The sequence below is a fragment of the Melospiza melodia genome, chromosome 2 (assembly GCF_035770615.1).
Source record: "Melospiza melodia melodia isolate bMelMel2 chromosome 2, bMelMel2.pri, whole genome shotgun sequence".
NCBI classification, from domain to species: Eukaryota; Metazoa; Chordata; class Aves; order Passeriformes; family Passerellidae; genus Melospiza; species Melospiza melodia.
In genome coordinates, this window is record NC_086195.1 from 88145635 (window position 1) to 88162321 (window position 16687).

Consider the following 16687-nt stretch of genomic DNA (forward strand, 5'->3'; position numbering starts at 1 on the left):
AAAAGGCACATATCCTACAGCAAAGCTCATTTAACAATCACTTACCAGCAACAAACTTAAAACCTTTATTGGCAATTTCGGCTTCTGCTCTGCATGATTCATTTATCCCTGGGATAAGCCTGAGCAAGGGATTCCCCCAGCAAAAGACAGACTAATCAAATTATTTCAAGTCAGTCAGGTATTCACTTTATGCCATCCGGCCCCGATGGCAAAATTGCTTGCAATAGCAGATCTCCCAACCTTAGAGGAAAAAATACTTTCACAGGCTAAACACTGGCCTCATCAGAGCCAAAAGACAAAGCTCCTACAGTCAGAAACGCATAAATGTTACCACTGTCTCCTTCTCACTCTCAACCTTTCACGCTGTGCTGGGAAGTGGCTTCTACACAGATATATAAAGGTCTTTTCCAGCCGAACAGTTCTGTGTTTCTACGGCACGCACCCTCATTTCAGATGTGCACTAGACAGAGCACGGAAGTACCCTCACGCACAAGGCAGCACTGCTACATTGCATCCCAGCGGCTGGCATAGAGAGGACAGATCTTTCCAAGATGCTGAAAGATCCCAGTAGTGAGCAACAAACTTGAAAAGGCTTGAGACTTTCCATCCCTCTTTCTGGGGGAGTTGTGTGCCATGCATCCATCAGGTGCTGGTACTTTCACACATCATGCCTAGCTAAAGATGCCTAACCTGGTAAGATTTTTGGTGTCAGTTATTTCTTACCTCTGTCTCACCCTGGATGATAACTTGATAATTAAGAGGTCTGGTGCACTTCCATTCCAGCCTGGTTACTGAAGGACAGGCTGCAGGACCTACACAGCACAGCATGGCAGCTAGCTGGCAATGGAAAGTACAGGAAATACCAGCTCTTGTCCCAGGATTAGACAGGAAACACGGGTAAAAGATAAGCAATTATACCAGTAACTATGCAGGTTTTTCTTTTCCTCTGCTTCTACCAACGTCTCTAAACTCCAACAGCTTTCATCCTTCTCACTTAGGAGAGCCATTCAGGCTCCTACCCCCCTGGTGCCCCGGCTCTACACCTGCCAATGATGTTCCTGCTCTCATCATCTTTGAAAATGGAACTATTTCTTCTCAACCATACAGTTTTTGATGTTAACAGCTTTTATTTCACACAGGAAGAACTTCCTGCACACCTGAAAGTTTGCCAGCCTTTTTCCCATGGCTCTAAGAAAAGGCACTGCCTCCTTTAAGAGCATCATCAGGCCACCAGCACCACCCCTCTTCCCTATGTTCTCAAATCCAACGCAGAGGGCAGTCACATGCTCCTGTTTATACATCCCATAATACAAGGCTGCTATTTATCAATAAATGCCTTGAGGTGCAGAGCAAAGCCCAAGCTAATAAAAATCTGCTGGGATTATCTGCGGGTGTTTCACATCAGCAACACAGGGGCCAGGGAAAACTGAAGGGGAATTAAGGATGTGGCAGAGAGCATACAAAGAGCAAAAGAAAGGGGATGCTGCAGGTATTTGAAGAGTTGGGGATTAAAGATGGAAGAAAGGCAACAGAAGTAGAGGCCCAACTTTTTTTCTTTTTCTTTTCCTTTTTTATTTTAAACTTGAATCCAAGGCATTCAAGTATACAGGCAAACACAAATTCACTGTGTTTTGCTCAATAAATAACTAACCATTGGAACCCATGCCTGCAGGATAACTGCTGGAAAAATGACTAGCAGTGATTAAAAAAGGATTAAATGGGTTTTATAAGCAACAGTATCTGTTGTTAAACATGCTAAAATAAAATTACAAGAGTTAATAATCTGTTTGCTTCAGGGCACAAACTAATCCTCATCTAAGGGCAGCAGAGATCTGCTTGCATGTCAGCTCAATATCTGGTGCAACAACTCCTCTCCACTGGCAAGCAGTCCTTGCTTTTGATTCCTGGCATTTTAAAATTGTCTTTCTTGCCTGAAAAAGATAGCATGCTATTGCTCAAGCCTTCAACTGACCTCACATAATTAAGTGGAGTTTACCAGACGTATCATTCCCTTGAGGAGCGGGGGTGAAATGTTTGAAAAGGGAAGAAAACAGTTTAATTGCTCCACATTTCAATATTCTGCTCTCAGTTTCTTTAAATACAGTTGTCAGGGCACTAATATCAAGCACATGAGTTGAAACTGTTGGAAAAAGCTTAAAGACATGAACAAAGCACGCAATCTATTAGTCCTTTGCAAATGGTTCATCAGCCAAATCATTTTATGAGAAAACAAGATCTTTGGGACTGCCAGCAAGGGAAGATTTTTAACATATTAGAACAGAAGAATTTACTCTGCCTGGTAATAGTTAAGGCATTATCTAATATCACAGCCTGGTTCTCAAAGATGGAATAGAGTTGACATACAAACTCCTCAAGATTATGATCCCAGCCCTCTCCAAACCCAAACCCATGAACCTTACTAACAGATTGGCCAGTCTCCCAAATAATTGCTTCTGGACAAAACACAACACAGAACACAGTGACGCATCCAATGTGGTTATGAACTTTTAGGTTCGAGCACCAGTTTGCACATTCTCACAGGTAGGACAGCTGCATGCTGCAGACAATCCTCCCCTGGCTCAGGACAGCTCCTACAGAAGAAATCTTGTACACAAGCCATACAGAACTCATTCCACAAGCAACCTTTCCTTCCAAACTCTCAGGCTAAACCCCCCCCCAGTTCTACTGCTCTACAAATTTTATATTATCTTTTATTTTTAGAGGGGTGCCAATTCCAGCTGGTCCAGTTTGGCAACCCAAATGCTCAACATTTGAGCCATGTTTTCAGAGAAGGACTTTGCAATAGTCCACATCAACTCACTAGCAATTCAGATCATGTCCAGAGTGCTTCTGCAAAGTTTAGCAGAGACCACCCAACAGATGAGTATCAGTGCTGGAGCCCAATGTTAAACTCATAGCCAAAGCAATAAATACAGAATGCCTGGGGGGGGGGGGGGGGGAATAAAAAACCACAACCAAAAAATCCAAATAAATAATTTAAAAGAAAGAAAAAAAAACAAGCAAAAATCTCTGAAACTTAAATGAGTTTTACAGAGAATACAAACATACTGTTTCAAACCACTGTATGTATGTATTCCCTCTCCTCCCCTACTGCTGAAACAGCAAAGTATGCATGGCAGATGGCATGATTCATCTGAAAATTACTCTAGCAGCACTCTATTAGCCTCTAAGGAGTAAACTAGGATAAAAATATTCTGAATGTTAACTAAAAGTAAGCAGTTGTCATGAGGAGTCGTCAGGTCAGTCTACTTGCTTAGTTTGCAGAATTTTCCTTTCAATCAGCAAGAAGCACTACACATGAAGATAACATCACTTACTTGTTCTACCTACAAGGAATTATTGCAGAAGAGAAGCAACTGGGACAAAAAAAGGTTTATTTTCCCACACCTAAGTAAAAATGTACCAGCCAGTCAGGCCAAGAGCAACAGGACTTCACATTAACCATGGCCTCAGCCGTTTCGGGTGAGATGGGAGAGATTCAGCTTCTCAGAGACTGCACATCTTAGCTGGGAGAACAACCTTCCACATGCCCAGTAGCTGAATGCAAATTGGTCAGTGGAAAACACGGAAGAAGGGATCTCAGGAAGTCTGTCCTTGCCCCAAGGTATCAGTAATTACACCCATCAGCCCACATGGCACACAGAGTAACTTTGCCAGGGAAGTGACAAAACAAATGCCTGCATCACATTCAGTGTTAGGGCAGCCTTACCAAGCAGCCTGACTCCAAAATGCAGTAAAAGGATCATGCCATGAGTCCCCCTGCTTCACGCAAAAGACAGGAGTCAGCAGTGCTGCATGTCTTCTTCCAGAGAAATTAAAAACTATAGGAAGCAAGGAATTGGGTTGCCAGATGTAAGCAATGCTGAGCACTCACTGAGTGACCTCTTGGATGGCACAAGATGCCTCCAAGCAAAACACCATCACTCATCTGAAAATAAGAAACAAAACACACTCTTAGGTGGCTCAGATTATGCTGACAGTAAAAAACTCACTACAGTGCAGCCCACTGCCCCAGGCCCAAGTAGTCTAATTGTCTGGGTTCTGAGCCCCAAGCTAAAAAACTCCTTCCCAAATAAACAGCCCACAAGAACTGATTTATTTTTCTGCTCCATCAACAATAATCGTCAGTCAACAGAAGCTGAGTATTTGGTGTGTGTTATATATGCAGGCTAACCAGGTGAAGGCAGTAATGCGGTTGCCCTCATCTTTGGGGAGAAGGTGGTGAAACTGTGCTCAATGGAGTATCTTCAAAAAGGCATTTTCTGCATATGTATACGCTACCACGTCAGCCTCGTTGCAAAACAAGGTTGCGCAATCATTGCAAATTCATTTACATCTTCTGTTCCAGCGCTCCAGAAGTGGGAAGGAGGGATTGCTGTCAAGGGAAAATGTTGATTTTGCAGGAGTGGTCTCCTTGGCCCCAGGAGGATGGTCTGAAAAGAGGTCAGAGGCAGTGGGGAGGGCAGCAGGACTCCATCCCTAATGCCTCTACTGCTCACCCAGAGCAGATATTTGGAACAGACTTTTAGTTAGAAACCTCAAAGCAAAGAATGACTTCATAGCATCAGGAGATGACTAGTGTTGGCTTGGGCTGCAAGCAGAGAAGATTATGGTTTCTCCTTTAAATGCTTGTGACTATGTCATTGCCACAGAACTGTAAAGAAGGAATCGGCAAGAGTGCAGTATCAGGTTTTCATAGACTGTACAAACTGGATTATTCAAGAGTGACTCAAGTTCCTAACAAGCATGGAGAAGTCTGCATTAAGATAGCATCTCTTGATTTTTCCCAAAATCAATTGCAACATGCCACACTTTAAAATACGGCTTTAAACTCCCGTCCTCGTTTGTATTTCAAGGCAGCGTTTAGTGGATTTACTACATTTCTGTATAAGGAGGGCACAAAACACAAACAGTACTGGGGACCAGACATTAGACCAGCACTGAAACCCCACCAGCCAGAATATACACTCACACAATGTCAGGAGTGATGCTTAGCTCTTGCCACAAAGGTAAACCCTCAGCCATTAAAACCTACACCATAGTTCTACTCAGAGGCTGCACATATTGATCAAGGAAAAAGAAGAAAAAGGCAATAAAATTAATCTCCCAATTTAAGCCAAAAGAGAAAGCTCCTGGTTCAGCCCTCTTCATCCATCCCTGAGATTTATAAGCATTTAAAACATGGAACTGTCTTCCAGGTCTGCCTTAATACCATCCCAATGACAGCAGGACCAAGATAACATAAAAACTACGAAAAAATAAAGCTGCTCTAAGTTAAACATGCAGCCACACTCTAGGTTTTCACATCTAAAAAGAAAAAAAAAAAGTTGTGGGGTTTTTTTGTTCTTTTTCTCCACTATAGATTTATATATATTAATAAAAATCTAAATATATCTAGCTAGATAGAAGTGTGTAGAGCATTTTTATTTATGCTTAATTTATGTACTGTAATTTGATCAGATCACACATGAGGCTGCATCCTCATCCTGAATTTCAAATAGCTTCTGGTTTGAGCTGCAGATCCATCAGCTCATCTCAAAGAAGCAGGGGTGAAGCAGGACAAGAGTAGCAGCAACTGCAAATATCTGAGCCTGACCTGATTCTGGTATCTTAACCTTCCTTAACACCACACCATTTAAAAATATCAGTAGTAGTAATAATCAATCTAAAAAAAAAAATGGCAGTAATAATAATGAATCTTATCAATAAACATTATTTACCTTGAAACAACATCTCATAGATTCATAAATTGGTTTGGGTTGGAAGAGACCTTAAAAATAATCAGGTTCCAACCCCACCACCGCAAGCAGGGACATTTTCCACTAGACCAGGCTGCTCAAGGTCCCTGAACACTTCCAGGGATGGGGCACCCACAACTTCTCTTGACAAACTGTGCCAGGTGCCTCACCATCCTCACAGTAAAAAATTTCTTCCCAGTTATCTGATCTAAATGTACTCTCTTTCAGTTAAAATCTTCCAAGTTAGCACAGGCATGGCTTCCCTCCCCTGAACCTCCAGAGACTCTGAAAGATCTTACTGAGGAGCACAGGCAGCAGCATGGTATGCTCTGGAGAGGGCAAGGGATGTACCTTAACTGATCTAAGTAGTGAGAAATCTACTCAGTGAATCACTGCAGACTTCTCCGGGAACTGCAAAGAGGAGAGAGGGTTACTTTCCCTGACCTCTCTGCACACCTGAGCAGCAGGCAGCAGCGTACCCACCAGGGGCAGATGAATTATTTTGGCAGGACTGTGCCAGGGGGCTCTGCTCCTGCGCCAGGCAGCTGCCAGGTCACAGCTGGAACACTCCCTAAATGTGCACAGCAGCACCCTGCCAGCACCGGGGCAAAGCCAGGCTCCAGGCTGTCCCACGCAGCCCTGTGCTCACACCTCCCCACAGCCAGGGGCACTGGGAGCAGCCCTCAGCCCCGCAGAGCTGGGATGCTGGAGCCTGGCAGGGCAGTCCTGCAGGGGAACAGTGCCAAGGGGCGAGGAAAGAGAGGGTCCAACCAAACAGGTATGAATTACACCTGCTTACTGCACTTTCCCACGTGTAGACAACAACAGCACGCATAATCTGTCTTGCCCCAGAGCACCACCACCATGCCTTCAGAGAGCCAGGTTTTCTGGGAGAAGGGGTTGGGGGCTGGCAAATAATTACATTTAATCTGAAGGTTCAGATTTGAGGAGCATATTTTTGGAAAGAGAAATCAACACGTTTAACAGTGAGCAGGAGCACAGAGCACATAATCCCTTCACATCCTGACAGGGTAGAACTGCGGAGGCCTGCTATGAAACATGTCTGAATAACAGCATCTTCATTTTTTGAATATCTAATTAGGAGTTTCTATATATTGCAAAGCATTGCTATAAGATATAATTTAGTTGGCAAACACTAAAGATCTCAGTCTGTAAGTATGCTTTTGGCAATCAAAATTCAAATCTGGATATATATCCAAGATATGTATGGCACCGGTACCTTTTTTCTTAATTCTAACAATTACAATCAAATTAGCAGATTAACTCATATCAGTTTTAACCAAATACAAGCTGCAAGCAAATGAGCCTACACCACCACCACCACAACAGTGTATTTTTGGATTGCTAGTATCCTCACTGCCATTAGCGACTTCACATATATTTAACACATATTAAAGGGCAGTAAAAAACTAAGAAGGCTACGGATGCCAGAACTTAGCACCGACTTAGAACTCACATATGCCAAAAAAACATTTGCAACTCTGCTAATTCCCACTGTGGGAACTGAAAGGCAGATTCATATAACACAATGGGCAACAAATCCATTCCTTTACTTTCAGTCGCCAAATTTTAATTAATTTCCATCCAGGCAAACACCAAGCATTTCTGCTGATCTTGCAGGATGTAAGCTCATTTGCACAATAAATGCGGTTTAACAAGTCACCACATTTATAGCAAGTTGCTTCAGTCTTATCTAACTGCACAGTTTGAAAAGTCAGTGATGGTAAGTGAAACCCCACCCACGTCACAGTTTCTGGAGTTAAGCACAAGAAAACTGAAGAAGTTGCCACCTTGCCATTGCAAGTGAGACTGCCAACAGTAAATTGACAGTTAGAGTCCACATTCTGAATTATGTGTATACCCCTTATTCAGGAAGGGAAAAATTAATAGCCATACTCCAGTGCTCCAGAGTTCCCCTTCCAAAAAAGTGCAAAGACCTTCTCTGCTGTGTAAATTTGAACAGGACACATAAACAAATCCTGGGAGGTACAAAGCACTGCAGCACTAAAGCAGCTTTATGCACTTTTAACTTTCTCCAGAACCGCAGTTCCCATGGACAGCACAAAGACTGCTCACACGCATCACTGCTGCATGTTTACACACTGCTCATTTCATTAAAAAAAGGTTTTAATTTCCTGATTTCTGCATGTGATGAAAATTTCATTCTGGTAGCAACTAAATTAAAGGAGGGGCATTTCTAACATTTTCTAAGAGAGACACCAACATGCAAGAAGCAGAGGCCAGCCCAATTCATCATTTTACATCATGGTGCAGAAGCACCATGGAGGCCTTGCACTAAGTGGCCTCTGAGAAAGAGACACCAAAAAATTAAGATGCTAATAAAATGAGAATTCTCACATACTACAGAGCACAGCCAGAAGATATAATTTAGTCAGCAAATATTATGGTTAAGGGCACCCCTCCTTGCAAGCACTTTTCTGGTAATCAGTCCAAATTTAAATCTGAAGCTATACTATTTCAGAGACCAAGTTCCCAGCACATTCTCTCAACTACACATGTGCCAGGCCCCAGAAGCTACACCCCATGGACCTACACAGCAACAGCCCTGACAAAACTAAAAAGGAGTCCCACATGCTCACACCAACGTGAGCCTACTTTGTACACACCAGTGAAGCACTTAGAGAAACACAGGCTGCTTAGAAATGCAATCACAGCCATCCCTGGCACGCTCTCTTGAAGCGGCAACAGAACTGAACACACTTCCAACTGCATGGATTCTCAGAATTCCCAAAAACTAGGTTTCTAAGACTAGAACAAGAGAAGATGTGTAACTTTAAGTTTAATTAACTCTAAAATAAGACATATGTTCAAACACAACTAGAATATCATTGATACTGTGCAGCGATGCAAGGTGCCTTTAACAGCTCAGTAAGTCCTCTGAGCAAACTGAGTGCTGCCCTCTACTCCTCCAGCAACTCCTAATCTCTGTCTGATGCAGAAGCTGTCAGAGTCCCAGGAGGTTTTGAGTGACTACATTTATAAAGATAGAGCCTCTTCTGGTCCCATCTACCACAAACCAAACCATTGCTAAGCCTTCACAATTCATTACAGAAGTGCTTCAAAACTTAACACGTGCCTCTTCAGGCATCATTTTAAGCAATCTACTAAAGATCAGAGTCCACTATCGAAATCTGGAACAAGCACGAGGCTTAATGAAGAAGGTAATAACCAATCCTGTAAAAGCACCTTAATTCTTTTTATTCCTCCTCCATTAGGAATGGAGATCTACCAGGAAACCTTATGATGCTGCACTGCTTACTTAAGACATCTGCATATCACAAATGACGGTGCAGGAATGATGCACCTTTGTTTGATAAACACACATGATTAATGTTTACTAAGTATATTTAGAAATAATACTTAAATGTGAATAGCATTTATCTTCACATATCAATTCAACTCGTGCTGAAGCTCACTATGGAGCAGCAGAGATGCTGTCCTTCAAAATGTGACTCTTTGCAATGTACTTAATTTCTGAAGCACAACCTATCACCACCAAGAGCAGTGTTTCACCAATATTTAAAACCCATTTCAGCAACCAGACTGACAAACAAAATGCTACAAAATTCATTAAAATATTAGTATGCACTACCATATGCTTAACTATAACTGTCTGCAGCCAGCATCAGCGAATTTGAAGTTCCTTTCTCACAAGAGTTGACAATGAAGTAAATATAGCCATCTTTTGCATATTTCTGAAAGAGGAAAACAATAAACTATATTTCAGGTTATTTTCACTATGTCTTAGTTTATTATTCATTACTCAAGGTTTTAAAGTAATTTCCATCAGAAATCCTTGTTTCACATATGAACTTCTTCCCAAAACAGAAGGGGCTGAGAGTTGAATTTCTGTAGCCACAGCCCTACATATTTCACAAAACTGCGGCTGCAAAATATATCTGCATTTTTATTCCAGAAGCCAAGCACTTATTTTACAGAATGATTCACCAGTTGAGTAAACAGAGACCTGCGTATTTAGGCAGCATCATGCTTTGGAAACCAAAAAGATATGAGCAGACATCTCAGGACTACACAATTCCTGGTGCCTTACTGAAAAACCCAACCACCAAAAGTATTGCCTATTTGATTAAAAAGAAATAAGAAAAAAGAAAAAGAAAACAACCTCACATACCTCACCTAAAAATCTTTATCTCCTTGCACCACGCTGCTTCCCCTTTCCATCACAAGCAGCAAAGGCTCCAGTTCCCCAAACAAACAACTTCACCAACTACTTGTAAAACCATGTGATACAAAAATAATGATAATAAGGAAGCAGCTGAGCATGTCATAAAAAATACAGTGGCAGAGAGCTGTTACTTTGTCTTTGTATTGAAGTTCTTTAAAGGCATTTAGGGAAAATCTAGTTCATTATGTCACTACACAAAGCCACTCACACATTTCATTTTGGTGTTTAGTCTTACCTATAATCATACAAGTAACTGAACAGATACCACAGCAAACAGAAAACAGGCAAAGAAAATTAAGAGAAAATTAAAGCATTATTCAAGGCCCTGATGGGAAGCTCAAAAGCACTGACACAGCTCACCTATGATTTATCCAGACACGGGTGAGGAGAGCACCTTCCACCTGCAAAAATGAAGCTGAACTTTCACACCTGGAACTAAGCAAAATGCAAGCTGGTGACTGACAGACAACATAGGCTGCTACAAGATGCATTTTGGTGGCAGTGAGCAGGGATGCAAGACACCAAAGAGTTTTCTCACAACAGGGTGGGCTGAGGCCAGGTGTCATGGCAGAGCAGACCCAACTGCAGCTGCCAGCTCTTGAGGCTATCTGCCACATGTATAGTAAAAGGTGTGACTGTATAGCACTGACCTCGACAGAATCCACAAACAGCAAGCCAAACATACACACCTCTACCTGCATATACCTGTGTGTGCTGTATGAATGTATAATACATCATGCTGGGGGGGCCACAGATCACCATCTTAAGGGACAGAGGTAAATGCCCACAGTACTGAGGGAATACACAGCCTGAGTTAAAGGCAATCTTCAATTATGATTTTTCCACAAAAAAAAAAATCAGAAGAAAAACCACACAAAAATGATCTTTAAGGTGCCTTCCAATCCAAACTATTCCCTGACACTCTGATTCTATGTACTCAATTTAAATAAATCATCTAAATGTCCACAATTTAAACTGTCTCTTGATCTAGGTTCAAAAACTTTGAAAAAATCAGTGAAAATTATTCTTGATTTTTCAGTCTTTCTAATTTTTTTTACTCCCTGTGATTTTTAAACCAAATACAACAGAACCAGAGCAACCCAGAATTCATTTTGCACGGAGCCCAAATCACTACAGAATAGTGCTGACCATAGAGAGCTCCTATGATAAGGCCACTCAAAGCACCTGTCCCAAAAGCCTGTTTTGTCCTCAGGTTTTCAGGCTTACAACCATTCATCCCTCTGCAGCTAGATATTCCATCCTCATTCCTTCAACAATGGCAGCAAATGAATTTAGGTGAATAAGCTCCCTTGGGACTAAAAGTCAAGGAGGTGTATATGCCCATGGGACCTTAAAACTTGCCACCAAGAAAAATCAACAACACACCTGCCTCCAGATGAGTGACACCAAAATTCCATGTCTCCTGTTCAAAAACATTACAGGGTTTTATTTGAACCCATTTTCAAAAGCAGACTGAAGGGATGAGACCATTCAAGGAAGCTTAACTGCGACAGCTCCTTTACAATAAATCTCAACGCTTGCCATAAAGCAAAGACATGAAATATGCACATCACGGAGATTTTTTATATTTTATGTATGATGATTAGCCAAAAAGCTATCACATTTATGTCAAAAAATAATTATCTACAGCTGCAGTAGAATTCTTGCCTCTTCTGTTTTAAGCCTTGTGTCTTCCACTATCACAGGCAAGGCAAAATGCTGCTTTTACTTAAGCACTACACTAGGAGAAAAGTCTCCTTCTTCCATGTAACTTTCACAACAATTTCTTTGTTATCTCTACAGTAGATCTTGTTCTTGCTTTGCTTTCCCTGAGCAACACAGGTCACTATCAGCACTCATTCACAACCAACAATGCAGCAGGTCTGGCAGAGCACATCCCAAGGGCTTCATTCAAGGCAGCCACCCCAAGGGGGTCATGGAGACTTTGCTCCCTTAGAGCTCAAGAGGGGATTTGTTTATAAAGCAGAGTTTATGACAAGAAAATCAGGAATAAACTACTGTGTATGTATAACGGAGAACAATTTACTTACTTATAATTTTAATGTTACTGATAATTTTATGTTAACATAACATACTTTGGTATATACCCCCTTATTTAAGAAGGCATTTTTTATTTTAATGTTTTTATTCAGAAAAGCCTGGATGCTGTTTTGAGCTGCTACCAGATAATGGTGACACCTCTGAACTTTCTTCAGTGAAAAATGAAAAAGAAGCTTGATATCATGTATTAAATCAGGGCAGTACATATTCACAAGCACTAGAGCAGACAGCGCTCAACTTCTGCCTGAGAAACACTGCCTTGCCACTATGCAGAAAGTGCACATTCTTTACCCGTTCTTAAGTGTTCGTACGTTTCGTGAAGAATTTGAAAGGTACCTGAGTGCACTCACAAACATGCAGACCCCAACAAGACAAAGCATCTCGAAGTTTTATTTAAGGGGGAAAAAGAAATACTCCCCGTTTCCCAGCCTGCGTCAGCAGCGCACAATGCACTCCCAGCCCTCAGTCAGTGCCAGGCTCTGAGGGAACCCGCGCTCCCTCTGTCAGCAGAAAAGTCAGCGGCTAATCTGCGCTCATCTCTGGCGCGATGCTCCTCCTCGGCAGGGCCCTCGGCTGAGTCAGGCTCCGCTCCCAGCCCCACGCCTACCGCAGCTCCCCAGACCGCGGGCAAACCAACGGCTCCCAAAGTGGGAAAAAAATAAAAGTAATCCTCGGTCACGCTGAGCCGTGGAGAATTGGTGATAAACAAGGCAAACGAGCTGCACGCCTCAGCCAGGCCAGTCACAGAGTTGACACCCAGTGGCTGCTGGTAACTCAACTTGAAAGTGTGTTTGAGAAACTCTGCACTTCCTCAGCTGAAGTGGTAAAACCTGCAAGCGTGCAATTTTCCGAGCAGCCGGGCAGTTATGCAGCCAAAGGGATGGGGGCAACACGTGTCCCAAGCATAACACGGTGATTATTTAATTATGGAAGGAGAGCCCATGTGTATTTACCCACCAGCAGTGGCAGGCTATGCATTGCCCTCTACCAGAGGGTATTGCAGCCAAAAATCCTACCAGGAGCAGCTTTCCCTGCCACAGCGGAGGTCTGTGGGCATAGGATGTGCTCAGTCTGTTAGAGGGAGGTGTGCGAGACTACTTCCCTGCTGGAGCACCACGGGACGAGCAGCAATAAAATAGGAAGCGCCGAGTAAGTTACACAGCTATCAGTGTTTCTTACTTGCTCGCCTGAACTTGGGAGCTATTTGGTTTTATTTTGGTTTGTTTGGCTTTTGGTTCTCTTTTACTCAATTCTGAAAAGGCACTTAAGGAGACTATACCACTGGGAAAAAAAGCAGCACTTTCAAGTGACAAGTTACCTTATTTAAAAGCTGTCAACTATCAATCACTTCACTCCTATTAAAGTTTTTTATGACAGATGTCTTCAGACAATTATCTTTTAAACTTTTTAGTCAAACACATCAATAGAAACTAACAAACTACTTTCAAAAGCCCTAAAAACTTTCAGCTAAAACTGAGTTACAGATTAATCTGCATTTCCTTAGCAGGAAACTTACTTCTAAAAACTAGAAATTTACGAAAAGCTTACTTCTAAAAAACTAGAAATTTACGAAAAGCCGACGTAACAAACATTCCTAGCAGCGCAATTAAAAATACATAAATGCAGGATTTGAGTTGACACTTTTTTTTTAAATAAGAGATAGATAATACAAATAGTAGAAAGTGAAGCAGAGAGCTTGATTGGCACTAAGTGGAACTAAGTCCCGAGCACACGAGAGTGCGCTGATGCCGTGCTAGGTGCTCGCACCTCACACATACATTTTCTGCCATCATTTAACCCCTCCAGGGCGGAGGAGGCTCTGCCCGCACGCAGACGGCACAAACTCGTCCTGACAACGCTCCCACCTCAACAGTGTCACAAAACTCGGCGCTGCCTCCGCCGCGCACGGGGACACACGGGTGGGTGACACTTTCTCCACGGAGGCCCCGGAGAAGGAGGACTCACTGGCAGCAGCGCTAAGCCTCTCTCATCCACGGGGATGCACAGCTGGAGGGTACCGTGCGCCCGGCGCTGCCACCGGGGCCCCGCAGCCCCAAGCGCAGCTTCGCCCGCCTAGCCCCGCAGCTGTCGGGGGGCAGCCCGTGCCCGAGGGTCCCTGCGCCCTGGCGAGCGGGTCCCTCGGAGATGCCACCCCGGGATCCGGGCAGCACCGGCTGCGGCTCCGGCCGGCGCGGGGCTGAGCACAAATCCCAACAGGTGGTTGCTCCCAGCGCTCCGCTCAGACGGCAGGGACTGCGCTGCGGGAGAGAGGGAAGGAGGGAGCTCCGTCCCACCACGTAACACAAGAAAGGCGCTCCCGCAACTCAAGTTTAACAAAGCCATCAGGTCAAATACTGCGGCTTACTCATTAAACGCACGGTATTTCTGCAACCCTTGTTCTGCCTCCGCTCTTTCCCCATCCCTGTTTGCCTCTGTCCCCGCTCCACCGCCCGACGGCAAAGCCCTGCAGCGCCAGGCTGCAGGACCGGCCGCGTCCCGGGGCCGGGCAGCGCCGGAGCTCCCGCGGCACCCCCGGCACACGGGGGCTCACCCCGGGCAGCAGGAGGCGGCGCCGCTCCTGCGGCTGTGCCCGGGGACGGCGCCGTGACACCGCGTGAACTTTTGCTTTCGGCGGGGCAGGGCTGGGGGAGGCGGAGAGCGGGGGGGCGGCCCCGGTCCCTCCAGCGCCCGCGTTCTAGCGGCAGGGCTGGAACGCTTTCCTCCCGTAGGAGTTGTCCCTTAGGAAAGGTGAATAAAAGTTGGAATGAGAGGTCAAACTGAAAGCGCGGAGCCGGAGCACTGCAGGCTGCGCAGCGGGCACCGTGCAGCCGGGGAGGGCGGCGTGCCCGGCCGCCTGCAGCGCCCCGGCTGTGCCCGAGGGCGGCGGAGCCTCCCGGGACCCCCCTCCGACGGGGCGTCCCCCACCACCCGCCGCTTACCTTCCAGCCGGCCGAGCTGTTGCTGTCGCCCTTATCCTTGAAGTAGGGGACGCTCTTGACCATCCACTCGTAGATCTGGGAGAGGGTGAGCCGCTTCTCGGGGGAGCTCTCGATGGCCTTGGTGATGAGGTCTGCGTAGGACAGGTTGCCCCACGCGTTGCGCCGCGACGAGCTGCTCTTGCGGGGCTGCCCGGGCACGGGGCCCGGTGACAGACCGGCCACGGGCGGGGGCACCGGCGGCACCGGCGGCGGTCCCGGCGGGTGGAGGCGGCAGCCGGCCTCGGGCGCCGGGAAGTCCCCGCAGCGGCAGGCGGCAGCCTCCGGGGGGGCGGCGGCGGGGGGCAGCGGCGCGAAGTCCTCGCTCTCCTCTAGCAGGCTGAGGTTGCTGATGAAGTCGGCGCTCAGCGCTCCCGAGGCGGCGGCCCCGGCCCCGGCCGCGGCTCCGGCCGCCCCATCGGGCTGCCCGCCGCACGACGGCGCCGGGCTGGAAGTGGCCGAGCTGGGGGGGTTGAACTCCGGCCGCGGCAGAGGCCAGGTGCAGGAGCGGGGCCGCGGCAGCGGCTCGAAGTCGGGGTCGATGTCCACCAGCTGCGGTGCTTCGGCCATGGCGGGAGCGCGGCGGGAGCGGGGCGGCTTGGGCTCAGCGCCGCCGCCCCATGCAGGCTCCGGGCGCGGATCGGCGCGGCACCGACGGCGCGACCGCCAACTCTCCTGGCCCCGCCGCCCTAGACCTCCGGCCTGACCTCCCGGCCCCGCCGCCCTAAACCCTGCCCCTGCCCGGCTCCGGATCCCTGCCCTCCGCCGCAACTGCAACAGCAGCGACCCGGCCGCCCGGCGCGCACCGACTGGAGCGACCGCCCCGCGCGGGCCCGCCTCCAGCCTCCCTCCTCCTCCTCCTCCTCCTCCCGGCGGGGAGGGACGGCCCCGCCGCGCCAATGGCAGCGCCGCGCCGCCGCCCGCCTCCCGCCGCGGGGCTGCTCCGCCTGGAGGGTGCCGGTGCCCCCCGTGCTGCTTCTGGGTGGTTTTTGTTTCCCGGCGGCGCAGCGGGGAGAGAAGCGGCGAGCGGGCAGGCGGCGGTGCCCCCGCGGCAGGGGCTGCCCGAAGGCAGTGAGTGCTCGCACGGCGAGCCGCGGCGGGGTGGCCACGCAAAATTCCCCCGCGAGTGTCTCTGCTCCAGTCGCTGCCGGCGGGGTCCTGCCTCCCGCATCGACGGGCCCGGTGCGTGTCGCCGCCGGGGATGAGCGGGGAGCTGGGAGCATCCCTCGGGGGGCGTCTCCCCGCTCCCAGCGGCGCCCCGGCAGCGCTGGCTCCGTGCGGGGCCCTGGCAGCCCCGCAAGCCGGACCGCGGGTGCGACTGCTGCCCTGCCCCGATCCCCCCGCCCTCCTCCTTCCCTGGCCGGCTCCTCGCCAAAGAGTGTCTGCACCTCCCGAAGTGATGAATCTCCCTTTCGGCTGAGCATGTTTTCATACCGTGAGTGTGTGTTTTATTCCGTGAGCAGGCACGGAGCACGGGATAATTTCATCCTAAGTCAACTATTGAACATACTTTATATTTTTCCCGGCAAACCCCAGGGCTACTCAGTTCATTAAGGTTTATATTCTCCCCTTTCGATGAGGCAACAGTCGCAGGACGCGTCGCCTCTGCCTCCCCTGCCCATCAACATACAAAGATACATACATATATATATATACACACACAC

At 47.0% G+C, this 16687-nt stretch overlaps 1 protein-coding gene across 1 annotated transcript in view; it reads right to left on the reverse strand.

Moving 5' to 3' along the window:
• The window catches only part of FOXO1 (forkhead box O1), a 61198-nt gene extending 45568 nt beyond the window's left edge, over positions 1–15630 (reverse strand). The window contains exon 1 of the mRNA XM_063149225.1: positions 14988–15630. Within this exon, the coding sequence (XP_063005295.1) occupies positions 14988–15593 (606 nt within the window). The 5' untranslated portion in view covers positions 15594–15630. The remainder of the gene's footprint in view (positions 1–14987) is intronic.
• Positions 15631–16687: the final 1057 nt, after the last annotated feature.